Here is a 26,291-nt window from a genome sequence, read left to right as displayed (position 1 = left end):
AGGGACAGTTCCCAGGCCGAGAGTTCAAGACACATGTCCAAAAAAAAAAAAATCAATGAGTAAACCAATCAGTTGAAAGTCTTTCATTATTGAGAACTCTCCACATGTTTCAAATGGCAAAGAAACATTTTTAAATTCACAATTCATAGAGGCTACAAAATATCCATAAAATCATGAATTTCCCACTGGTAAGTTAGCTGAGAATGTAGGGGCTTTTTAGGATGTAACTTTTTTAAATTTAATTTTATTGTCAAGGTGATATTCAGAGTGGCTACAGTTACACAGGTGAGGTAATGAGTACATTTCTTGTAACAACAAAATGGTGAGACAAAGAACAAAGGGTGAACAAATGCAATAGCAATACTCTCAGGTCATTATATGTAGAATATGGAATTCTACATATATGGATCTTCTTATACCAAGTGATCAACTTTACTATCTTCCAAAAATGGCTGCACAATGTAAATGCTTATGTTTTCAATGACCAAACATGGACAACAGCCAGTTAGATTATATAACTCCCATATCTGACCTGGAAAAAAAAAGATAAAGATAATTAACTTTTGTTTTGTTTTGTTATCTCAATCATCGAGATAAACTCCATTCAAATAAGAAGTTAGAGTATACCCAACTGGTTTAATCAGTTTTCTGCCCAAGAAGCCAGGAGTATTATAAAATGTTCTGGATGCAAGTTTGCAGTTGTCTCTGCAAGAAGAAAAGGCCTCAATGGATGTAGTCGTGGTCCTAGTTCTCAGTCTCTCCTGCCTGTTTCTCCTTTCACTCTGGAGACAGAGCTCTGGGAGAGGGAGGCTCCCTCCTGGCCCCACTCCTCTTCCAATTATTGGAAATTTCCTGCAAATAGATGTTAAAGACATCAGCAACTCCATAGCCAATGTAAGTATGCTTGCTGTTCTTCTCATGGCTTGCAAAGTGATTTAAGCATAGTTTCTTGTATGAAAATAAAAATCATACTGCTCTAGTATTGTGATAAATAATTGCAAAGCAAAAGGCTTTCTGTAAACTTTGACTCACCACTAGTCTTTTACAACTTTTCTTTGGCTAAAAACCATGGAATGAATACTGCATTTTGTTCAATAGAACAAAATTTAAAATTTTAGGGCTAAACATCAATATCTAAGAATAGCTAAACTTGTGAATTCTTCTCTCCTTACTAGTTTTACAGTAACTGTGTATGATTTGGGGCTGAAAATCAGGGGCAAAAAAGGTGTTTTCATTAGACATTTTATTCATTAAGCTATGTATCATCTCTGTGCGGGTCTTTGCGTTTTGTTGTTGTTGTTTTAAAGTTAAACCTTTATGAAGACTTAACTTATGCTTAATGTCAAGGAGTTGCCTATAGATGTGAAATAGCACTAAGAAATTTTTTAAAAGCAATGAGTTAGGGCATACTTGATATATGGTATCTAAATGTGTTTGAACAAAAACATTGTCAGGAGCACAGAATGATGCAAGATGGAAAAAATTATTCTTCCAAGTGATGTTTCATGTCCTGGGCTGCCTCTGGGAGGCCTGCTCCCCGTGTTTGTTTTATATAGTATATTCCGAACTTGACCAGGCAGAGAAAGTCACCTGTTGCCTCAAACTGTTACTATTGGCAGGGCTTCAGAGCTAGGCTCTTTCACAACCACAGTGTCATAGTTCGTCCTGAAGCAGTTGTTGATGAGGGCAACCACTTCAACAGGAGTCTGAAGGAAAATAAATTGGTGAAGCATCAAATGCTGAATACACAGAGGTTCAAATCTTAATCTTCTATTCAATAGACAAGAGACACTGGGAATGACTTTAGACTTCTCAGAACACAGCTACATTCACTACGAAATGTGATATACTATTGACTACTATGAAACATGATGAATATGCTCATTGAGTATATTAGTGTATAGACCAATCTGTGTACCAGTTGTATCAGCAGGTACACAGCACATTGCTGGCTGCTCATAGAGTGCCAGCTATCAAGCTTACCACTGTATTCATGTATGGTCTTAGTCTGTGTCCTAGGCTAAGAGCATAGACATTCTAATAATAATGTCTGTTTGAAATAGATCAATGACTTCCCTTGCTAATATTTGGGCTTTCCTTCCCATTTACAGTTAGCTAAAGTCTATGGCCCCGTGTTCACCCTGTATTTTGGTATGAAGCCCACCGTGGTGCTGCATGGATATGAAGCTGTGAAGGAAGCCTTGATTGATCATGGAGAGGAGTTTTCTGGAAGAGGCACACTTCCAGCAGTAGACCAGTTCTCTAAAGGGCATGGTAAGTGTGCCTGTGCGTGAGAACATTTGCATACTGGAAAGTGGGCACAGTGACGAGGACAAAGAACTCAGAGATGTGTGTGGCTTTCACCTTCCCCTGTCTGACCTGGGCTCTCCCTCTCAGTTTCTGCTACTCCTTCTTCTAGGAATCATTTTTAGTGATGGAAAGAGATGGAAAGAGATGAGACGTTTCTCACTCTTGACCCTGCGGAATTTGGGGATGGGGAAGAAGAGCATTGAGGACAAAGTTCAAGAGGAAGCCCGCTGCCTTGTGGAGGAGTTGAGGAAAACCGATGGTGGGTGCTGCTTTCTCACTGACCCCTAGTGATTGCTCTCCTCACTTCTGGTGCCCTTGGGAACATTTCAGGAGCAGCCAAATCTCTCCTGTGAGCTCATGTAGAACAGGGAGGGTATCCAGCCTGTATCCAGGCTGTGTATCCAGCCTCTTGAGCTCTGGGATTATAAACATTCCCTATTTTGCTCGCCTTGATTTTGAGATAGGATTGTACTAGTGTTTTGCCTGTGCTGGCTCCTTAAGTGCACCGTTCCTATCTCTGTCTCCCAAGTATCTAGAATTACAGATAAGTCATTTTGCTTTCCTCTTTTGAATTGTGTGTCAGAAATTTATGGTGATTATTTTCCTACTGTGGTCATCACTATGAACCTACTATGTAAATCATTCTCAAAAGTCAATCTGATGACTTCTTTGGATCTACATGACTGCATTGGAATTCTCTCTTCTGAATAATGTGAAAAACTGAAAATCCAATTTTTAACTGGTTATGATACACATGTAAACTTATAGTATCCCAAATCATGATCAATATGCTGAGCTAAAATAATATAGTTTCTGATATAGTAGAACACTTTAATATCTATGCAACATGGTATACAGGAAGTTAACAAGTTTCTTATTCTCAAAGCCAGAACACGTTAAGTCATATCACCCTTTGTTAGGTTCTATGTATGTTAATTTGTGAGCTTGTTATATATAAAGCATATTGATTAATTGATCACAGTTATTTCACTCCAGAGGTCACAGCAAAAAAGAAACTGAGTAGAATTTCATTCCTTGATTATGTTATAGCAGTATAAACTTGGCCTAAGTGATGGATAAAATTTTGAATTTTATGAAACATTATTTAGTTGACAATTATGTAGAATAGTACCTCAGAATCCACAAAGGCCAACTGTGCTGAAATAAATGAGTATTTTGATTTTATTGAAAATTATGTGCATTTACTCCCCCAGGAGGGAAATGCATCATTTTAAACACTGAGTAAAGAGTCTCCTTTCCCCTCCCCTCGCTTTCCTTCCCCTTTCACTCACTTTCCTTCCTCTTCCTTTCTTCTTTGCTTATTTTTCTATTCTCTTTTGCCCTTTCTTCCTTTCTTTCTTTCTTCTTCCTTTCTTCTTTCTTCCTTCCTTCTTTCTTCTGTGCTTCTTTTCTTTCTTTCTTCCATCCTTCAACCTTCCTTCACTTCTCTTTCCCTCTCTTTCTGTCTCTATCTCTTTCTTTCTTTCTTTTCTCTATTTTTCTGTCTGTCTTTCTGTCTGTCTGTCAGGCTGGCTGGCTTTCTTGTTTGCTTGGTTGCTTTCTGCAGTACTGGAATTTACCCCAAGACCTTAAGTCTGCAAGCAGATGCTCTAACACTTGAATCATTCCACTATACCTTTTCTTTAATTCATGCTCACGTAGTCTCTTGCTTTTTCCCCAAGCAAGACTTGCACTGTTTTTTTCCCTAGTTTTGACTCTTGAATACAGATTACAGATGTGCACTGTGACACTCAGTCACCAGTTCTTCTTTTTTCTTTTTTTATTGTAATTAATAGAAGGGTTACATTATATTCACCAGATAGAAGGTATATTACTTCACAAACATTCATACCCTTTCTCATGTCTTGGTCCCCATTTCCCTCCCTCCTTCCCCCCCCCACTCATCTTGATTTCCCCTCTTCCCTATCCCACTTTCAAATAAGCAATTAAGCACATATAAAAATATATCAGATAACAAGGTGAAATACTATAACAATATGAGATAACCAAGGGATAGTAAAAGAGATGAGAGATAACATACTACATTAAGGACAACAATCACTCATTATATGGCTTTTGTTTCCTTATATGGAGGTCCTTAAATTTAGTGTCATACTATTTGGCCTTATGTATCTAGATTTTGTTCTATTGTGAATCTCTGCTAGGAGATCCCAAGGTTTCTACTGACTATGACAAATGAGGGAGACTATTGGGCCTAAGTTCCTTAGAGTCTGCCTTACTTCACTTAATAGGATTTTTTCTAAGTCTTTCCATTTCCTAACAAATGGGGCGATGTCATTCTTTCTGACAGCTGCATAGAATTCCATTGTGTATAAATACCACATCTTGTTTATCCACTCATCAACTGAGGGACATCTGTGTTGGTTCCATATTTTTGCTATGGTAAATAGTGCTGCAATGAACATCATTGTGCTAGTGGATTTAGTATATCCTTGTTTCTGGAAGACTAGGTAAATGCCAAGTAGTAGAATTGCTGGGTCCTAGGGGAGCTCTATGTTTAGTCTTTTGAGGAACTGCCATACTGCTTCCCATAGTGGTTGAATAAGTTTGCACTTCCATCAACAATGTAGTAGTGATCACTCCTGGCCACATCCCCTCCAGCATCTGTTGTTATTAGATTTCTTGATCCTGGTCATTCTAACTGGAGTGAGGTGGAATCTTAGAGTTGTTTTGATTTGCATTTCTTTTATGACCAGAGATGTTGAGCATTTCTTCATGTGTCTATAGAACATTTTTATTTCTTCTTCAGAGAAGACTCTCTTTAAGTCTTTGGCCTATCTTTTAATGGGACTGTTGTTTTTTGGAGATTAGTTTTGGGGAGATTCAGTTTTTTGAGCTGTTGACATATTTTGGATATAAGGCCTTTGTCCATTGTATGGTTAGTGAAGATCTTCTCCCATTCTGTAGGCTTCTTAATTAATTTACTAGCTACATTCTTGGCCATACAGAAGCTCTGCAGTTTAATGCAGTCCTACTTATGCAGCCTTTTTCTGATTTGCTGTGTTTCTTGGTCCTTATTAAGAAAGTTTCAACCTGTGCCAAGGAGGACTGGGGTATCTCCTATTTCTTCTTGTACAGTTTTCAGTGTGTTGGCTTTTACCTCGAGGTCTGTGATCCATTTGGAACTAATCCTAGTGCAGAGTGAAAAAGAAGGATCCAACTTTAGTTTTCGACAAGTGCTTAACAAATTCTACCAGCACCATTTGTTGTAGAGGCTGTCTTTCTTCCATTCTATTTTTTTGCTCCCTTATCAAAGATTAGGTGGCCATAGGTCTGTGGATTAATATCTGGGTCCTCAGTTCTATTCTACAGGTCTTCAGGCCTGTTCTTGTGCCAGTACCAAGCTGTAAAAGATTATTATAGCTCGGTAAAAGAGTCTAAAGTTTGGTATTGAAATTCCTCCTGTGCTGTTCTTTCTGCTAAGAAGTGTTTTTGCTATAGCAGGTCCTTTATTTTTCCATATGAAATTTTGCCTCTTCTATTTCTTTAAAGAATGACATTGAGATATTGATGGAAATTGTTTTGAATTTGCAGATAGCCCTTGGCAAGATTGTTATTTTCACAATGTTAATTCTTCCAATCCAGGAGCATGGGAAGTTTTTCCATATCCTCAGTTCTGCTTTAATTTATTTTTTCAGGGTTTTAAAGTTTTCATCACAAAGGTCCTTTACATTCTTAGTTCAGTTAATTCCTAGGTAATTTATTTTCTTTGAGGCTATTGCAAAAGGCGTTGCTTTCCTGATTGTTGCCTCATTCCTCTCACTGTTGGCATAGAGGAAGGCAGTTGATTTTTGAGGGTCAATTTTATACCCTGCTACCTTGCCAAAGTTTTGAATCAGCTCAAGTAGCTTGGGAGTAGAGTCTATGGAGCCCTTTAAATACAGAAGCATGTCACTTACAAAGAGGAAAAGTTTCACTTCCTCTTTCCCTAATTGGATACCCATTATGCTTGCTTCTTGCCTTATTGCTCTGGCTAGGAATTCTAATACTATGGTGAAGAGGAGTGGAGAGAGTGGGTATCTTGGTCTTGTTCCTGATTTTAGAGGGAATGGCTTTAGCTTTTTGCCATTAAGTATAATGCTAGCTGTGGGTTTGTCATACACAGCTTTATTATACTGAGGAATTTTCCATGGAGTCCTAATTTCTCCAGAGCTTTTAGCATAAAGGGGTGTTGGATCTTGTCAAATGCCTTTTTTGCATCTATTAAGACAATCATGTGATTTTTGTCCTTGCTCCTGTTGATGTGTTGAATTATATTAATTGATTTGTATATGTTGAACAAGTTTTGCCTCCCTGTGATGAATCCTGTTTGATCATAGTGTATAATTTTTTGATGAGTTGTTGTGGATGGTTGGCCAGTATTTTGTTGAGAAGTTTTGTATCAATATTCATCAAAGAAATGGGTATATGGTTCTCTTTCCTTGTTGAATCTTTATCTGGTTTGGGGATGAGGGTTATGTTGGCTTCATAGAATGAGTTTGGCAAAGAGCCTTTGTTTTCAATTTCATTGAAGAGCTTGAGGAGTATTGGTGTGAGCTCTGCTTTGAAGACCTTATAGAATTCAGCTGTGAATCCATGTGGCCCTGGGCTTTTCTTAGGTGGAAGGTCTCTTATTGCCATTTCTATTTCAGTGCTTGAAATAGGCCTGTTTAGTTAGATTAGGTCTTCTTGGTTCAGTGTGGTAGGTTAATATTGGCTAGAAATTCATCCATTTCTTCTAGATTCTCAAATTTGTTGGCATAAAGGTTTGAGAAGTATTCCCTCATGATGCTCTGGATCTTGGTCATTTCTGTCGTGATATTACCATTCTCGTCTGTGATTTTGTTTATTCGGGTGTGCTCCCTCCACTTTTTGCTAAGGGTCTGTCAATTTTGTTAATTTTTTCAAAGAACCAACTTCTTGTTTTGTTGATTTTTCTATAGTTTTTTTTCTACTCCAATTCATTTAATTCTGCTTTGATTTTAATAATTTGCTTCCTTCTACTGGGATTAGGGTTGGTTTGTTGCTCTTTTTTCCTGGAGTTTAAAGTGACACATTAAGTTGTTGATTTGCCATTTTTCCAATTTGTTATTGTAGGCACTCAGAGCTATAAATTTTCCTCTGAGTACTGCCTTTGCCGTGTCCCAAAGGAGCTGGTATTTGATGTGCTCTTCTTTGTTAAATTTCATAAACTGTTGGATTTCTGTTCTGATCTCCTCGATGACCCATTGGCGACTCAACAATGCGTTGTTCAATCTCCATGAGTTACAGGGTTTTAGTTGGTTGAGATTGGTGTTTAGTTCCAATTTAATGCCCTTCTGGTCTGAGAGAGTGCAGGGAATAATTTCAGTGTTTCTGAATCAGCCCAGGTGTGCTTTATGCCCTAAAATGTGGTCTATTTTGGAAAACATTCCATGTGATCCTGAAAAAAAAACATATATTGTGTTGTTGCTGGGTGAAATAATCTGCAGATGTCTATTAGTTCGAGTTGGTCTATACAGTTGTTCAATTCTAAGGTTTCTCTGTTGAGGTTTTGCCTGGTTGATCTGTCCAAAGGTGAGACTGGTGTGTTAAAGTCACCAGCTATTTCATCTGATATGAGGATGGCAACTCCAGGCTGTTTATGGGGGCCGTTAGCTTGATAAACTTTATTCCAACCTCTCACTTTCAAAAATGTTTGATTTTGGGGCAAGATGTGTCTCTTCAAGACAGCAGAACGATGGATCTTGCTTTTTGATCCAACTAGACAGGCTATGCCGTTTAATTGGAGAGTTAAGTCCATTGATATTGAGAGTCAGGATTGAGAAATATTTATTAGTTCCTGCCAGTTTTAAAAGCTTTCATTAGGGCCTGTGTTTTGACAGTTCTTGTGGTACTTAGATGGTATGATTTTGGGGTGCCATTTCTTTCTTTGTATTACATTTGTGTTGGTTTTGAATGTGTAGAACATCTTTGAGAATTTTCTGTAATGTTGGTCTGGTTGCTACCTAATCTTGCACCGTTTTCTGCAATGGAATTTTTTTTATTGTTCCCTCAGTTATGAATGAGAACTTAGCTGAGTACAGTATTCTTGGTTGGTAATTATTTGACTTAAGGGCATGACATATATCCTTCCAATCTCTTCTTGTTTGCTTGGTCTCTGCTGAGAAATCTGTGGTTATTCTGATTGGTTTTCCTTTGTAGGTGATTGTTCTCTCCTCCCTGGCTGCTTTTAGGATCCTTTCTTTGGTCTCTATTGATCCTGTATGGATTATAATGTGGCGGTGGGATGTCCTTTTCTGGTCAGGTTTGTTTGGGGTTCTAAAAGCTTCTTGTATCTGGATGGGCCTGCCCTTCTGGATATTTGGGAAGTTCTTTGAGATGATTTCCTGAAGTATATTTCCAATACCATTAACCTCTTTCTCCAGACCCTCCTCAATACCAATTAGCCTTAAATTAGGCTTCCTAATTGTATCTTGGACCTCCTGAAGGGTTCTCTCATATTTCCTAGATTTGGTTTGACTCATTTTCTGTTCTTTCTCTATAACAACTGAATTATCTTCAACCCTGGAAATTCTTCTGCATTGTCTAACCTGCTATCAACGCTTTCTACTTTATTCTTCATCTCCTTTCCTTCTAATTGCTCATTTTTGATGACTTGCATCTCTTGTTTTAGATCATGTATGGATTTCTTTAAATCCTTGACTTCCATTTGAGTGATTAGTTCAGCAGCTTTATTCTCTTTGGACATTTGTTGGAGTTCGGTCACCTTTTTGTTTGTAGATTCCATGAATTCGTCCATTTTTCTTGGAAAACGTTATTGTGGCCTCCTTTATGGCTTCCCCTTTTTCACATATCACCTTGTTTATGGTTTCCTCTTGTTTAGCTATGGCTTCCTCCCTTATCTCTTTCTCTATGTTTTCACACTTATCATTAATGATGTTTATCAATTGCATTTGTATAGCACTTGGAAGACTCTCCTCTAGATTTGCCATTGACTGCTTCATTGCCTGTTTATATTGGGTGGGAGATGCTATTCCTTGATTTGACATTTTTCTTGAGTTTCTTGTTCTGCCCATTTGAAAATAGGAGCACGATTAATACTAAACAAGATTATAATTTTTAAGATATAACCAACCTAGCCCTCTTTAGCTGGCCAGACAATAGATGTTCACAATTTTAGATTGGTATTAATACTCTCTCTTTCTTTTTGTGTAATTACAGACAAATCTAATACCACCACTGATCACCATTTTATGACCAAAACAATAAACCCCTCAAACCAATCTCTATTGTAGTTAAGTCCCTCTGGACCTGGAGTATAATTAAACACCTAGATATACAGTATTGCTCAACAACCATCAACTGTAGATCCATGTATTATAAGAGTTGAAGGATGAACAGAGGACCAAAGATAGAAAAATAGTATGAAAGATAACAGGGGAGGTAAGAAAAGACTAATGTAGGAGTGTAAGATTAATATAGTAATGAAGAAAGGGGATAGCTTGAGGATAGCTGACCTAAAGTGATAGAAAAGGTAAAATGTTTAAGTACAAAGTTTAGAAAAAAAATAAGATAAAACTTATGAAGAAGAGTAATAAGAAGAATATATAGAGAAAAGAGGAAAGTATATGTAGGAGAGTCCAATGGTAAAAATTTTTAAAAGTAAAAATAAAAACAAAAACAAAAAAAGAAAAAGAAAAAGAAAAAAGGTCGGGGGAGATCCCACACTATTCTGAGTTCTTAGACAAGAAATACTAGGGTTAAGAACCAACAGATTAAAAAGCAGGGGACTGTATCAATAAAAAATCATTTGTATGCAGTCTGTACCTAGTACTGTCACTATGTTTCTAGGAACGACCACAGACCACATTGACAGAAGGAATACTGGAAAAGAAAAGAAAAAAAAAGGAGGGGTTTCATTTTTTTTGGCGGGGGGGGGGGGAGAACGGGATAGAAAACTTGTGTCTCCACTAAATTCAGGATCCACACACTTCAAAAAGTCTTTTTCTCTTGTGTTTTGGCTTTGCGGTTTTCTGCCCTTGATTGGGCAGAAAAATAAACGAAACTGGAAGAGTCACAAGCGACGTTTATTTTGTTTTTGTTTTTGTTTTTTTTTAACCAGGACTGTGTCCTGGCACAGGGGAAGGAACTTCTGCTAGCACCGGGGGCGGACTCCTGGCTATGCTGCCACTAGGAAATCCTTTGCCCTTTAGAATGATGGCGCTGCCAGCACCACCTCTCAGGCTCCAATTGCTTTGGCCGGGTCTTTGCCAGCAGTCAAGATGGCGCTGCTCTCAGCTGGAGGGAGAGGGGCTCCCTCCCAATGCCTTTCCCCAAGCAGAAGTGGAAACTTCTCCTCAGAGGTTCTCACGAATTGCAGGACTCTCCGGTTCCGTGGAGCTGGCAGGTCCATGCACGGCCGGGTGTCGGCTCTAGGCTGGCACAGGCTCTGTGTGGCTCTTGCCGGTGGGTCTATGCTGTCTGCCCAGATTCAGAAGAGCAGCTTTATCTCCGCGGCCGCTCCAAGCGGCTTGCACCGCTCCACGCTGTCTTCTTGCCCCGGTTTTCTGCCTTTCTCCCCTCTGACTGAGATCTCTGTGGCTTACTTAGGATCGAACTTTGGTTCAGAAATTTCCCCTATGCTGCCAGAAGTGTTATCTTGGAGAGGGCTCAGAAAGACTCACACTACACCGCCGCCATCTTCCGCCCTTCATCTTCTCAGTCACCATTTCTTTCATGTCTTTCTTTGGTTTCCTTTATCTTGGAGGGATATTGGAATAAGAACTTTGGTTTACACCAAAAAATTCTGTATTATGTGTTCTGCTGCCGATATTTACTCTTTCAACTCACATAGTGTAGGTGTGGTCTGCTTTTCATGTTATTTCCTTCAATTCCTAAGTTAACCTTCTCTTTCTCACATTGGCTCTCTTATTAATTGTACATAAAAAGTTCCAGGTACCCACTAATTTATTACCTCTTCTTACTGCTTTTTCTTCTGGCTTCACAGAGAGATGGGACTTGGTCAGAATACATGAATTATCAGATATTTTTGAAATCTTCTTTCCTTCAAAATTGCAAGCATTTAGCCAGGCATGTGTACAGGCTCACACCTATAATCCTAGCTACTCATGAGTCTGAGATCTGAGGATCAAGGTTCAAAGCAGTTCAGGCACAAAAGGACCATAGACTCTTATCAATAATTAACCTCTAGGAAATGGGAAGTGAGGCTTGGCTCAAGGATAGGGTGGTACCCTTGAGCAGTAAAGCTCAGGACAGCACACGGGCTGAGTTCAAGCCCCATGACTCACAAAAAAAAATTGCAAATATAATGTAACCCTTCTATTAATTACAATAAAAATATATGAAAAAATTGCAAGCATTTGATGTTAAATACATCTAAGCAAATGCAGTGAATATGAACTGTATAGGTGAAAATTCATTATTTAATTAGCTAGATTATAATTTCCAACTTGAGTTTAGTTTAAATGTAACCAGCTATTTTAATAGATGCTAAGTAATTTGCTATTATAAGGAAAATGTGTACATAACATAACACGTAAATGACTCTAATTATTTATCTGCTAACAAAGGCAAAGTGTCTGACATATCTCCTTTAATGCCACTTTAAAACTGCTTTCTATGTTTCAGGAGCCCCTTGTGATCCTACCTTCATCCTGGGCTGTGCTCCATGCAATTTGATTTGCTCCATTGTTTTCCAAAACCGGTTTGATTATAAAGACCAGAATTTTCTTACATTGATGGATAAATTCAATGAAAATATCATGCTCCTGAGCTCTCCATGGATTCAGGGAAGCCAGAATCTTCTTTCTCTGAGAAACTTTATTCCTTCCTTCTTTCTTTCTTTCCTTCCTCCCTCCCTCCCTTTTTACCTTCCTTTCTTTCTTTCTTTGCTTTTTTTCAACTTTTTTTTGCATGGGAATATACCTTATTTACTAATAATATTTCATTAATGCATATACTTTTTTTACAAATTATTATTAATTTATAAATAAACATTTATATTAAATTAGTTAATTTTTAGGCCTAATCGTTCAAGCAACTTTTTTTTTGCCAGTCCTGGGCTTGAGCTCAGGGCCTGAGCACTGTCCTTGGACTTTCTCAAGGCTAGAGCTCTACCACTTGAGCCTCAGCACCACTTCTGGCTTTTTTCTATGTATGTGGTACTGAGGACTCGAACCTGAGTCTTCGTGCATGCTAGGAAAAGCACTCTACCACTAGGCCAAATTCCCCACCCCTGAAGCAACTTTTAATTGCTGGCATAATAGAACTTATACTGTCCAACTGAATCTTTTTTGTTATTGTAACATATAGAGGGATTATAGTTAACATTTGCCAGATAGTAGGTGCATTACTTCTCACACATTGATACCCCTTCTCAAGTTTTTGCCCCCAATTCCCTCTCTCCACTCCCTCCCAATCATCTTTTTCCCCCTTCCCTTTCCTATTTCAAATAAACAAATAAATGTATATACAATAAGTACCAAAAGTAACAAGGTCAGATACAGTAACAATATGTGATTAACCAAAGGGCAACAACAGATAAGAAACATAACATAGTACATTAAGAATGACAATCACACTTTTAGTTGGCTCAATATATGCAAGTAAATTAATATAATTCATCACATCAACACAAGCAAGGACAAAAATCACATGATTGTCCCAGTAGATGCAGAAAATGCATTTGACAAGATCCAACACCCTCCCCCCATGCTAAAAGATCTGGAGAAACTAGGAATCCATGGAACATTCCTCAGTATAATAAAGCTGTGTATGACAAACCCACAGCTAGTATTATACTTAATGGCAAAAAGCTAAATCCATTCCTTCTAAAATCAGGAACAAGACCAAGATACCCACTCTCTCCACTCCTCTTTACCATAGTATTAGAATTCCTAGCCAGAGCAATAAGGCAAGAAGCAAGCATAATGGGTATCCAATTAGGGAAATAGGAAGTGAAACTTTCCCTCTTTGCAGGTGACATGATTCTGTATATAAAGAACCCAACAGACTCCACTCCCAAGCTGCTTGAGCTGATTCAAAACTTTGGCAAGGTAGCAGGGTATAAAATTGACCCTCAAAAATCAACTGCCTTCCTCTATGCCAACAGTGAGAGGAATGAGGCAACAATCAGGAAAGCAATGCCTTTTGCAATAGCCTCAAAGAAAATAAAGTACCTAGGAATTAACTGAACTAAGAATGTAAAGGACCTTTGTGATGAAAACTTTAAAACCCTGAAAAAAGAAATTAAAGCAGAACTGAGGATATGGAAAAACTTCCCATGCTCCTGGATTGGAAGAATTAACATTGTGAAAATGACAATCTTGCCATTTGCTATCTGCAAATTCAACGCAATACCCATCAATATCCCAATGTCATTCTTTAAAGAAATAGAAGAGGCTATCTAAAATTTCATATAGAATAATAAAAGACCCCATATAGCAAAAACACTTCTTAGCAGAAAGAACAGCACAGGAGGAATTTCAATACCAAACTTTAGACTCTTTTACCGAGCTATAATAATCTTTTACAGCTTGGTACTGGCACAAGAACAGGCCTGAAGACCTGTAGAATAGAACTGAGGACCCAGATATTAATCCACAGACCTATGGCCACCTAATCTTTGATAAGGGAGCAAAAAAATAGAATGGAAGAAAGACAGCCTCTTCAACAAGTGGTGCTGGCAGAGCTGGTTAAGCACCTGGATCTTTCTTTGTCACCCTGCACCAGGGTTAACTCCAAATGGATCAAAGACCTTGAAGTAAAAGAATATACAATGAAAACTTTACAAGAAGGAATAGGAGATACACTAGGTCTCCTTGGCACAGGTCTAAATTTTCTTAATTAGGACCAAGAAACACAGCAGATCAGAGAAAGTCTGGATAAGTGGGACTGCATTAAACTGCAGAGCTTCTGTATGGCAAAGGACATAGCTAGTAAATTAGGAAGCCTACAGAATGGGAGAAGATCTTCACCAACCATACAACAGACAAAGGCCTCATATCTAAAATATATCAACAGTTCCAAAAATTGAATCACTCCAAAACTAATCTCCAAAGAAACATCCATCCCATTAAAAGATAGGCCAAAGACTTAAAGAGAGTCTTCTCTGAAGAAGAAATAAAAATGATCTATAGACACATGAAGAAATGCTCTGGTCATAAAAATAATGCAAATCAAAACAACTCTAAGATTCTCTGGTCATAAAACAAATGCAAATCAAAACAACTCTAAGAATCCACCTCACTCCAGTTACAATGGCCAGGATCAAGAAAACTAACAACAGATGCTAGATGGGATGTAGCCAAGAGGGATCACTACTACACTGTTGGTGGGAGTGCAAACTCGTTCAACCACTATGGAAAGCAGTATGGCAGTTCCTCAAAAGACTAAACATAGAACTCCCCTATGATGTAGCAATTCCACTATGTCTATGTATGTGTATATATACTATTTGTATATATATCTTACACATACATATTATATGTAGTTATTATATAATATACAACATATATTATATAATATGAATATATTGTATAATATGTAAATTATATTATATTATACATTATACAATATATGAAATATAATGCTATGGACTATATTGTATAATATAATAATATTTATTAATATATGTTATATATTATGTGTGTGTAAACCATATATTTCATTAAATAAATTATTATTTTTATTGTAGGTTTACAATACATTTCCTACTCTCATTGATTATCTACCAGGAAGTCATAAAAAAATTCTTGAAAATTCAGACTTTCTTTTAAATTATTTCATGGAGAAAGTGAAAGAACACGAAACAACACTGGATATGAACAACCCTCGGGACTTTATTGATTATTTCCTGATAAATATGAAGCAGGTAAAAATGCTTACATTGGTGCAGTCCTTTCATTGCTTCAGCATATTCTGGATCACTGAATTCCTCTGTGATTACTAGAGACACTCACATGCTCAGGCCAGGAGGGATTGAAAGCACTTCAAGTACTTATTGATGTGATTCTACATCAGGCTTCCTGACAAACCTAGAATAAATTGATTCAATACCTAGAACATGTTTTCCTTGTTTACAAAAACTCTTCTCACTGAGGAGGAACTGATTGTACAGAATAGGCACAACAGAAACTAATTCAAATGTTTTATAAACTACAATTTCAAAGTATTGTTACATTACAGGTGTGAGCCACAAGCATCCGGCCCTTAATTGCCTTCTTTTGTTTTTTTAAATTATCTTCAACTAGTTGTACAAAGCAAGTGGTAGCTAACAAAGCAACTTATGAGTATAATGCATTTTCATCATTGTCAGGCCCTTCAATATTCTAACCCCTCTTCTACCTACCCCTTCCCTTTTCTTAATGGTGGCTGTGGTGAAATCCTGACTGCTGTCATAAAGTTCTTGAGTTTATCCTTGGTGTATTTTAAAGTTATTTTCTTCATGGAACTTACTGTTAGTATCCTAAACTTAGAACGCTGGAAGTGATTCTGCCAACTATTGTATACAATTTCCCATTTGTATTGGGTTGCTATGACTTCCACTTTTATGCCTTGTGTACCCACAATGTGCTCATACAATAATAACCTTATTCATTCTCCCAAAAGTGTATAGAAATTAAGACAGTTAAAGAACAGTAATGTTCATATTTATATGCATATTGTTTTTAAATAAGTATTTTTGTCCCCTAATATAGCACTAAGTTGTTGTTTAGTGTCCTTTTGGTTTAACCTGAAAGCTGAATCCCTTTAGCATCTCTTATGTGGAAGATATACATATGGTGTTTCTCTAGTGTTTTATATTAGCATAGGATAGCAAGAACTGCTATATCACAAGCATGGTAGTAGATTCTTATAATCCCAGCTACTTCAGAAGTTGAGGCCAGATGTTTAAGGTCTCAGAAATGAAATTTAAACCGAAGGACTGGGGGTATGGCTCATGTAGTAGAATTCTTTCTTAGTATATAGGAGATACTGGATGTCATCTCCTAAACAACCTTATTCCACAGAGGTGTTTTTGCTAAGTATTGAATTCTTCCTTGACAAGTTCTCTGCCTGAATTTTAAATATATTATGCTAATACTTGCTGACTTCACAGTTTCTAAAGGAAAGATAGCCAGTTGTTCCTATTGAGGATACAGTACACAATGTATTGCTTTTCTTTTGCTGCTTTCAAGTGTTTTCTTTGTCTTTAATTATTATTAATTATTATTATTATTGTGTTTTTTTTTCTTTGTGGGTTATGGGGCTTGAACTCTGGGCCTGGGCGCTGTCCTGAACTCAAGGCTACCACCCTACCCCTGAGCCACAGCCCCACTTCCCCTTCTCTAGTGATTAATTGGAGATAAGTTCCCATTCTTTAGTGCCAGGGCTGGCTTTGAACTGAGATCCTCAGGTCTCAGACTGAGTAGCTAGGATTACAGGCGGGAGCCACTGCACCTGGCTTGTCTTTAATTTTTTAAGCAGATAGTTTAAACTATTCTGTGGTATGAACCTCTTGGGCTTTATTTGATCTGACTTTTGTTGGCTTTCTAATATGAATTTCATTCATGACTTTCTTTGAATTGGGCAATTTTCAGCCATTACCTCTTCAAATATATTCTTCCTCCTCTCTGCCTTTAGTGTGTTCGGCACCCTGGTGAAAAGTACTTGGTCATACTTTGTTGTACTTCTTGCTCTGTCTTATATTTCTTGTTTATCTCCCATTGTTGCTAGTGTCTGCTGTTAATTTTTCACCTTTGATTTACTCTGTTTTCTGTTGGCAAGCCATTTATGGAATGCCTTCATCCATGTATTCCTAGGAAAAGGACAACCAACAGTCCGAATTTACTTATGAAAACTTGGTAATGTGTATTAGTGATCTGTATGGTGCTGGTACCGAGACAACCAGCTCGACCCTGAGGTACGCTCTGCTGCTCCTGATGAAGCACCCCCATGTCACAGGTAGGAACACCCATGTGAGTTAAGTGACTTCCAGAAGGGTATTAAGACAAGACTACTGGCATGTTTCAGCTCATTTGTCTTGGAAGACATTCTTTTTTTTGTTGTTTTTTCTTCTTTTCTTTGGGTGATACTAGATTTGAATGCAGGGTCTCATCCTTCCTAAGCAGGCACTCTGCCACTTTTATGTTGAGCACCAACACAAATTAAGTGAATTCCAGAAGGATATTGAGGGGAGACTACTTGCACCTTTCAGCTTCTTTGTCTTGGAAGACATTCATTTTTATTATTTGTTCTGTTCTTTTGTAGATACTGGGATTTGAAGTCAGGGTCTCGCACTTGCTGAGCAGGCACTCTGTCACTTTCAGGTTGAGCACAGACATGCGCGGACCATAGCTATCGTGGCCTGTGAGAGCCTGGGCAGTTCAGCAGGGTGAAATCCATCCTGGGAAAATAGCATCCTAGGCAAGCCTGTGAGAGGAGGATACCTGAAAGACACGCTTTTTAGGTGTCATTTTGCTTTCATTTAGCATTTGATTCTAGTTTCTCTTTCTATGACACCTTTACATTTTTCACTGAATGATATTTTGCTTCTGTTTATTTGTCATTGGTTTATTGCCAGTTGCCGGGCTTGGACCCAGGGCCTGTGCTTCCATCACCATTTATGCTCACATCTGACACTCTACTTATTGAATTATGCTTCTTTCCCCAGATTTTCTCTGGTTAATTGTAGATAAGAGTCTCTTGGATTTGTCTGCTCAGGCTGGATTTGAAACTCCATCCTCAGTCCTCTGTCTCCTGAGTAGCTAAGATAAGAGCTGTAAGCCACCAGCATTTTGCCTGATTATTTCTTAAAGCATTTCATTACTTCTATTAAAATGCTTAAGTCATCAAGGCAAACTGATATATTACAATGTCTGTTTAATACATGAGTGATCCTTACATATATTATGGCAACTTGCTGCCCATGTGTAAATATATCTTATCCTTATCTAGCTATTTATAATGCTATAATTTATATTTATAATGCTGTTGAATGACCCTCATCATTCTTCAGGCAACCTAATTAGAAGAAAAGTGATTATTTTAATTCTGTTAGTCATTTCTTGCTTTTGTCTTGCCAGCTAAAGTCCAGGATGAGATTGAGCATGTGATTGGCAGGCACAGGAGCCCCTGCATGCAGGACAGGAGTCGCATGCCCTACACGGATGCAGTGCTGCACGAGGTTCAGAGGTACATCGATCTCTTACCCAACAGCCTGCCTCATAGAGTGACCCGTGACATTAAGTTCAGAGACTACGTCATTCCCAAAGTAAGCAACTGTTGTCTACTCTGCACCTCAGTGCTCTTGATGTTCCCAGATCCACAGAATAATCACCATTCTCTACCAACAGAAGAGTAATACAAATTTCCTACATGTATCAGTTGAGTAGATTTTTGCTGCTGCTTCCAGTTTTGTGTTTTGAAAACTTCCATTCAGATTGCATTATCTGGCAATATGACACATCTGGATTTGTTCTACGTCTCTGAAACTGTTTAGCAATTCATACATGTTTGCAGTTCCAAAGAATGAGAAATGTTCCATTTGTTAATTTTATAAAGTAATCTATGAGATTATTTTTATGGATATGAATAGGTCTATGTGTAACTTTGGAAAGGATTACTGTCGAGTAGCTAGGATTAAAGGAATGAGCCACAGATGCGAGTGTTAACTTCTTTTGAACATCTACTGTACCTACTATGGTGTCCAGGACAGCGCTGGAAAGACATGGTAGAGGGAATTCTCACAAGGGAAGTCAGGAGGCTTTTCTGTCTCACTCCCAAGTATGGTGGCTTTTGTGGATTTTAGTAAATGTCCTCTTACTACATAGGGAAAATTTTCCTCTTCTATGGATTTGGCCACAAAAGTATACACATTTTTATCAAGTCTATTCTCTGCATCTATTTCCTTACTTAAGATGCATATTAAATTACAATTATTTCATTTGAATCCATGTGAACGTATTGTATTTGTAAGCAGAAGTGATTTCCTTTCCATTTTATTTTCCTTTCAGTATACTAATATTAACTGAGAATCTAGCCAACAGTCATTTGAAACGTTCCTCAGAATGGCTTGCACCACTGTTGTCAATAAATTAGATTCCAGAAAAGATTCTTTTAAAGAAAACCACATATGTTCTATGCATGTGACACTGAAGCATTTTGTTGAAGCAGAGACAAAAAATGTCCCTTCTGTCATTATTTACTGCACTACTTGACTCAATTAGTAGATACCTGCTAGATCGCTCCATTATTGAGAATGGGCTTTTATGTGTATTTGATTAAAATCAATGATATGATATTTAATACCAGGTTAAATACTAATAGCACAGAACTTCTCCATGTCCAAATGAAGACAACCTGTGTAGCAATGTTGTATATTAGTTGTATATTTCTTTGGATTTATTTTGGTGTTTTCCTTCCAGAGGATAACATTGCTAAATAAATCAGATGCTTATTGGTAAGAGTGAGGTGAACAGATGCACCATGGACATTCAAATCGATTCTTCCCTTGCAAACCAGGTTCCACCAGAGTTATACCAAAAGGGAAGTCATTAACTGGGACAGGAAGTAGAGACACAAAACTTTCCCAACCTTGATAATAAGAGATTCAGTCATTTAGGAGCCAAATGCCTAATCAATACTTCAAAGCTGCTAGAGATCACCTCAACAAGATCACCACTACTGCCTCAAGCTTCATCCCTAATGGTCACATGATCTGTTTCATTGGAAATATCACAGATCTGCTCTGACCTGGTTTTCCCTTTTATAGCCAAAGAACATCTTCTTTGTGGTTGGTTGTTGTCAGCCCTAGGGTTTTAGCTCATGGCCTGAGTGAGAACTGTCCTGGAGCTTTCTGACGGCTAGCACTCTACCCTTGAGCTTCAGCACTACATCCTGCCTTTCTTGTGTATGTAGTACCAAGGAATCAAATCCAGGGCTTAGTGTATGCTAGGCAAGCACTCTACCACTAGGCCACACTCCCAGACCAAAGGACATCTTGAACAGAGTGATACCCACGGTGACTTTCTGCTCCTTCATTTCTTTATTGACGTGGCTTATCTATTTGTGCTGTTTCTAGGGCACAGCCATATTAACATCTCTGACATCTGTGTTGCATGACAATAAGGAATTCCCTAACCCAAAAGACTTCGACCCTGGTCACTTTCTAGATGAGCATGGCAACTTCAAGAAAAGTGACCACTTCATGCCTTTCTCAACAGGTAAGAGAAATTAAGTGTGCTCCATGGGAGAAAACAGCTTACAGTGGTCTTTTGCCACTTATGTGGCATCTCCTGTGAGACTGGAAGACCTGCTCTTTGTTCATGAGAAGAACCACCACTCCTAAAGCCCACCCACTCATATTACTCATGGTGGGTTCTCATTGGTGGCTACAGTAGGATGGATTTAGTTGTTGACCCATTTCTCACAAACTGAGAAAGCTATAGTGCAAGTTGTTTGCATTCTTCAGTGACATCACAGAAGTAAGAAAGAGCTTTCCCTAGAAGTCAAAACTCATTTAAAAGTTCCTCACCTACTAGAAAAAAGGGGAAGTGACACCAAATCTTCACCGAGGAAATTCTGTATGGTGATGGTCACTCCTCTCAGGGAAGAAATTGAGATACAAATATCCAAATATGAAACAAATAGTCAGTAAATGGTATCACGTCCAATTAGGGAAGAAGATGACTAAATGCTTCACTTTTACTTGAATAGAACCAAACCAATAAGATACAGATTATAAACACAGAGGTTACTGGAGAAGAAGCTTCAGCCTCCTTCTCTCCCATAATTCACTGTGAATCATAAAATGGAGCAAGTAACAGTCTAGCCCTTAAATAGCATTTATGCCACATCAAGGATGGGGCAGAGTAAATGGAAAGAGCTAAAGACAGGGAGTTTGTAAGGAGGTAAAGAGTCACAGAAGTAGGAAATTTTCTTTTAGATAAAATGTTATAAATCCTGCCAAACAGCCATGAGGTTATAGATATATTGGGATTGTGACAACTAGCGTGCAATGCTCACAGAGTGCTTTGATCAGGCACCTTACATACTATATGCCTTCATCTTCAGTGTATGCTCAGTCTCCATACTGACTTCATTCATTGGTTTTCTTCTTTTATTTTTTTCCTTGGTACTGGGGATTGAACTCAGAGTCTCAGGAATGAGGCTGATTCTTTACCACTGGAGTCTCACCTCTGATTCCTCACAACTCTCACTTGTGATAAACGCTCCCTATCTGTCACTGTGAATGCCATGATCACAAAGGGAATTCACATTTCTACACAAGGAGAAAGGGAAAAGGTGAAATTTGATTATTCCAGATGATCCATACTTTATTAAAAATATGAATATGATACTTAGGAAAACAAAAGGGGCAAGAGTTGTTTGTTTGAAATTATCAGAAGGTGATAAGAAAAAATTAAGTGTGATTTGTGTCTTAAATGTCATGTCATAAAAGTGCATCTTAGCCAGTAGAAATAGCATGACATAATACTTGGAATTTAATGGTGTGTGCAGATGGATGAAAAGTATATTAGTTGAAATGTGTGGTAAATGGACAAAGGATCTGTAAAACATTTTATTGGAAACTGAAAGCACAAGCAATGTAGAGATACTTTTCAAGAACTTAGAAAGAAACTTGGCCAGGCACTGGTGGCTCATGCTACAAAATCCTAGCTCCAGAGACTAAGTTCTTTCTGAACATCACAGTTGGAAGCCAGACCAGGCAAGTAAATCCAAGAGACTCTTGTTTCTAATTAACCACCAAAATGATGGAAGTGGAGGTGTGGTTCAAGTCATAGTGTGCCAGTCTTGGGAGAAAAACTAAGCAAGAGCACAAGGCTCTGAATGCAATCCCCAGTATTGATACAAAGAAAGAAGCAATGGGAGTTTATTTCAAAACAGCATTTTTTTGCCAGTCCTGAGGCTTGAAATGAGTGCCTGAACACTATCCTTGGGCTTTCTCAAGGCTAGAGTTCTACCACTTGAGCCACAGTATCACTTCCAGTTTTTTCTATGTATGTGGTTCCAAGGAATCGAACCCAGGTCTTCATGCATGCACTCTACCACTAGGCCACACTCCTGGTCACAGCATTTTTTTTCTTTTGCCAGTACTGGAGATTGAACTCAGGGCCTGGGAACTATTGCTGAGAATCTTTTGCTGCCAATTGAACCACAGGACCTCTTCTGGATTTTTTTCTCCTAGTTTATTGGAAATAAGAGTCTTTTTCAAGGACTTTTCTTTCCCAGCTGTCTCTGAGCCAGGATCCTCATATCTCAGCTTCCTGACTAGCTAGAATTACAGATGGGAACCACGAGCACCTGACTCAAAACAGCAATTTTTGGCCAGTCCTGGGGCTTGAACTCAGGGTCTGAGCACTGTCCTTGGGCTTTCTCAAGGCTAAAGCTCTACCACTTGAGCCACAGCACCACTTCCAGTTTTTTCTATGTGTGTGTTACTGAGGAATCAAACCCAGGTCTTGGTGCATGCTAGGCGAGCACTCTACCACTAGGCCACACTTCTGGCCCAATAGCATTTTTAATGAAAAAAATTTCAAAATATTCATATGGTAATTTTGTCTGATATACTTGGTAAGATCACATGTTAATATGTCATAATCAGTCTACCCATTGTTTGTCCATTTGTTCATGTAGCTATCCTTCCATCTTCCCAACTATCCATTCAATAAATCAACAAAGAACAATCCTTTTCTCTTATCTATTTACAAATGTTTCTCATAGTGAGTTAAATAATAGGTGTAACAGCATTTTTTCATTTTTGATTTAGGAAAACGGATCTGTGCAGGAGAGGGGTTGGCCCGCATGGAACTCTTTATATACTTGGTCAGCATGTTACAGAATTTTAAACCTAAACCTCTGGTGGACCCAAAGGATCTCAACACCATCCCACTTTCCAGTGGATTTACTACTGTGCCACCCCCATATCGACTCTGCTTCATTCCTGTCTAAACAAGAGCTCTGCTTGGCTTCTGCTGTGTTCCTGATAGCAATTGTTTTCTCTTTTCTCCAGGAGTATTACTTTATTCACAGAGCTCCTCTTTCTTGCTGGATGCAAGAAGTACTTGTTCTCCATTCTGGAGAGTTTCCTGGGTTACTGCACAAATATCTGTAAGAATGGCATTGGTTGTTTTAATCTAAAATTCAGCTACTATGTTATTCCTATAAAACAGCAAGCTGAGTAGCATATAACTTTCAGAATTATTTCTCCTTTGCAAGTTCTTCATAATCAGCATTATGAATTGCTGGGCATATTCTCAGAGACTCTTTTCTCTGTGTAATTGAGGTAAGCATTGACATGAAATAGCATCAAAGACGTGGTGATCTGTACAATGATGAGCATAGAGATCATCAAAGTGAAGATGGTAGGAAGCCATAATTATGATTTTCAAACTGAGAAAAACTGTCCTGGAGTCTCTCTAACCTGTAGGGAGTGTTGAGTAAATCATAGGAAGAAAGAGACATTGAAATTAGAATTTATTGCCTTGCTTTTATGTTGCTATGAACAAAACACAGGCAAAAAAAATGAAGTAGTCTATTGATCTCCTTTGCCATCTTTGATCCAAGAATGAACTGTGCTTCCATATTGCTAACTCTAAGTTCTGTGTAGGACCTCTTTCTTCCTAACAAGAGCAACATTCCTAGAAACAGTCCCTTTTATTTTCCTGCATCTGATGTGAGTGTGACCAAGATGGGATGCTATGACTCTGAGGTCATAGCCTCACCTATTGGACTCCAGCTGGAAGAGCCATGTAGGCTGGGCCACCTAGGGAGCCAGTCTCCTGTCTCCTATCTCTGATGACTGGGAAATGCAGTGGCAGACTGCCATACTCCCAGTTCTGCCTGCCACATGACAGATGGACCGAGACTTCAAGGGAAAATTAAGGACTCAATTTCTCTCTCTCTCTCTCTCTCTCTCTCTCTCTCTCTCTCTCTCTCTCTCTCTCTCTCTCTCTCTCTCTCTCTCTCTCTCTCTCTCTGTTGTGGGGCTTGAACTCTGGGCCTGGGCACTGTCCTTGGACACTTTTTCAAAAGGCTAGCGCTCTGCCACTTGAGCCACAGTGCCACTTCTGGCTTTTTCAGTATATGTGGTACCAAGGAATCAAACCCAGGCCTTTGTGCAGCTAAGCGAGCACTCTACCACTAGGCTATGCTCCTGCCCATGTATGTTTTTTGTTGGTTTTCTTTTTTGTTATTTTGTTGTCAGCCATGGGGTTTAACTTGGCCTGAATGCTGTCCCTGAGCTCTTTAGCTCAAGGCTATGGCCCTATCCCTGAAGGCATAGCCCCATTTACAGTTTTCTAGAGATTAATTAGAGATAAGACTTCACGTTCTTTAGTGCCCTGGATAGCTTTGAACCGTCATCCTCAGATCGCAGCCCCTGACTAGCTAAGATTACAGGCATGAGCCACCGTGCCTGGCTCATGTATGTCTATTTTGTGTGTTTGTGTGTATGTGTATTTTTAAAGACCAAGAGAAGCTACTGGTTTTCTCTTTTCCTTATTGCTCTTGCTAGGAATTCTCATATTATAAACCGAAAATTAAGGGAATAACTAAGGGAACTGGTGGTTTGGGAGTGGTGGGTAAGAATGTGGAAAGGGATGACTTTGATCAAGATGCACTATACTCATACTGTTTTCATGAGTGGCAACTCCTTTATACAACTACTTAAAGATACTTAAAATATTTTTAAAAATAAAATAAAACTGGAAAACAAGATCAATAGCTAACGGTATAACTACCGGTACAGTGAAGCATTTTTGATCCTGCATTTGATCCCTAGCACAATTATTTTATAAAAAGAAAGAAAGAATGAATGAATGAAAGGAGGAGAGGGAAACAAAGAGAGAAGGGAGGGAGAGAGGGAGAGAGGGAGAGAGGGAGAAAGGAAGGAAGGGAGGGAGGAAGGGAAGGTGGGAAGGAGGGAGGCAGGGAGGGGAAAAGAAAGGCTGGATGCACCAGTGGATCATGCCTGTACTCATAGCTACTCAGGAGGCTGTGATCTGAGGATTGTGATATGAGGCCCTGGGCAGGAAGTCTGTGAATTTCTTATCTCCAACCCCCCCCCAAAAAAAAAACAAAAACCCACTGGAAATGAAACTGAATCTCATATGGTAGAGCACTAGCCTTGAGCAGAAAAGCTCAAGGACAGCAAACAAGATCCAGTGCTGGAATGCACACGCACACACACACACACACACACACACACACACACACACACACACACACATCAAAAAGCTTTGTTAAATTAATTTTTGAATGACTAACATGGAAATTGTAAAATGGATGGTAAATGTACATATCCCCAGAAAAGAAACAAGCATATTTCAAATATGTCACTTAAAATCATCACTATAAAAAGAGATAGTTAAACCAAAATGAAATGCCATTTTCAACTGTTCATTCCACAAGACAGGCAGTCTGTCAACTTCTCGGGTGTTCATGAGGCCGACCCATCACAAAGGCAGATTAGCTGAACCAAGTTTTGCTTCTTGATTTGATCTATAAATACAAATTGAACTCAGTGCCATTCTGAGAAAATCTATTTTAAGAACTGGAAGTCTGCTTTAATATTTTTACTGAAAAGCAAAAAGACCATAATAGTAATAATTCTGAAAGAGAGAGAGTCAATAGATCCTCCATTCCTGACTTGACCTCAAGAGAAATTGTGCATATAAAGTGAACAGGTCTTTGTGATATGACACAATAGAAAGGTGACAAAAAAGAGAGCCAAAGAAAGACTTTCATAAATGTAGTCAACTGACCTTGGATAAAATTACTGAGCCACTAAACGCCAATCTCCTTGTTCTACAATTTTCCCATTCATTGAAAACAAGGAGCTAAAAAAGTAACTCATTCTTTTAGAGAAAGATAACAAGTTTATTTTAGCTAAATTAAATTGGCATCATTCTTTGGGGATTTAGAGCTGTATGAGTCAACCAAGGAATTGCTGTTTATTTCACTCTATGTAAAGAACT

General features: G+C 38.5%; 1 protein-coding gene across 7 annotated transcripts; it reads left to right on the top strand.

Annotated features, from left to right (window-relative positions):
* The first annotated feature begins 720 nt into the window (after positions 1 to 720).
* On the top strand, positions 721 to 24,693 carry LOC150054032 (cytochrome P450 2C26-like). 7 transcript variants are annotated; one of them, XM_090346211.1, is made up of 9 exons: positions 721 to 894; positions 2,112 to 2,274; positions 2,420 to 2,569; positions 11,941 to 12,099; positions 15,006 to 15,184; positions 17,115 to 17,256; positions 18,378 to 18,565; positions 20,375 to 20,516; positions 23,084 to 24,693. In XM_090346211.1, exons 1-9 carry the CDS (start codon positions 727 to 729, stop codon positions 23,263 to 23,265), a joined length of 1,473 nt encoding a protein of 490 aa, XP_090202337.1. In that variant the 5' UTR covers positions 721 to 726; the 3' UTR covers positions 23,266 to 24,693. The 7 variants fall into 7 exon arrangements, with proteins under 7 accessions (XP_090202337.1, XP_090202332.1, XP_090202333.1 ...); XM_090346206.1 differs by having other exon boundaries at positions 727 to 894; positions 11,944 to 12,099; XM_090346207.1 differs by having other exon boundaries at positions 727 to 894; positions 17,121 to 17,256.
* Positions 24,694 to 26,291: the final 1,598 nt, after the last annotated feature.

Source organism: Megascapheus bottae, chromosome 15 (genome assembly GCF_031878675.1).
Source record: "Megascapheus bottae isolate mThoBot1 chromosome 15, mThoBot2.hap1, whole genome shotgun sequence".
Taxonomy (NCBI): Eukaryota; Metazoa; Chordata; class Mammalia; order Rodentia; family Geomyidae; genus Megascapheus; species Megascapheus bottae.
Note: the sequence above shows the minus strand (reverse complement) of the source record. Positions and strands in the feature narration are given on the sequence as shown.

Excerpts from the sequence above, each read along its gene's own strand:
- LOC150054032 (XM_090346211.1), top strand. The coding sequence starts at position 727 with ATGGATGTAGTCGTGGTCCTAGTTCTCAGTCTCTCCTGCCTGTTTCTC. Across the intron at positions 2,570-11,940 it reads GGAGTTGAGGAAAACCGATG|GAGCCCCTTGTGATCCTACC; the intron begins GTGGGTGCTGCT and ends TCTATGTTTCAG. Across the intron at positions 20,517-23,083 it reads CTTCATGCCTTTCTCAACAG|GAAAACGGATCTGTGCAGGA; the intron begins GTAAGAGAAATT and ends TTTTTGATTTAG.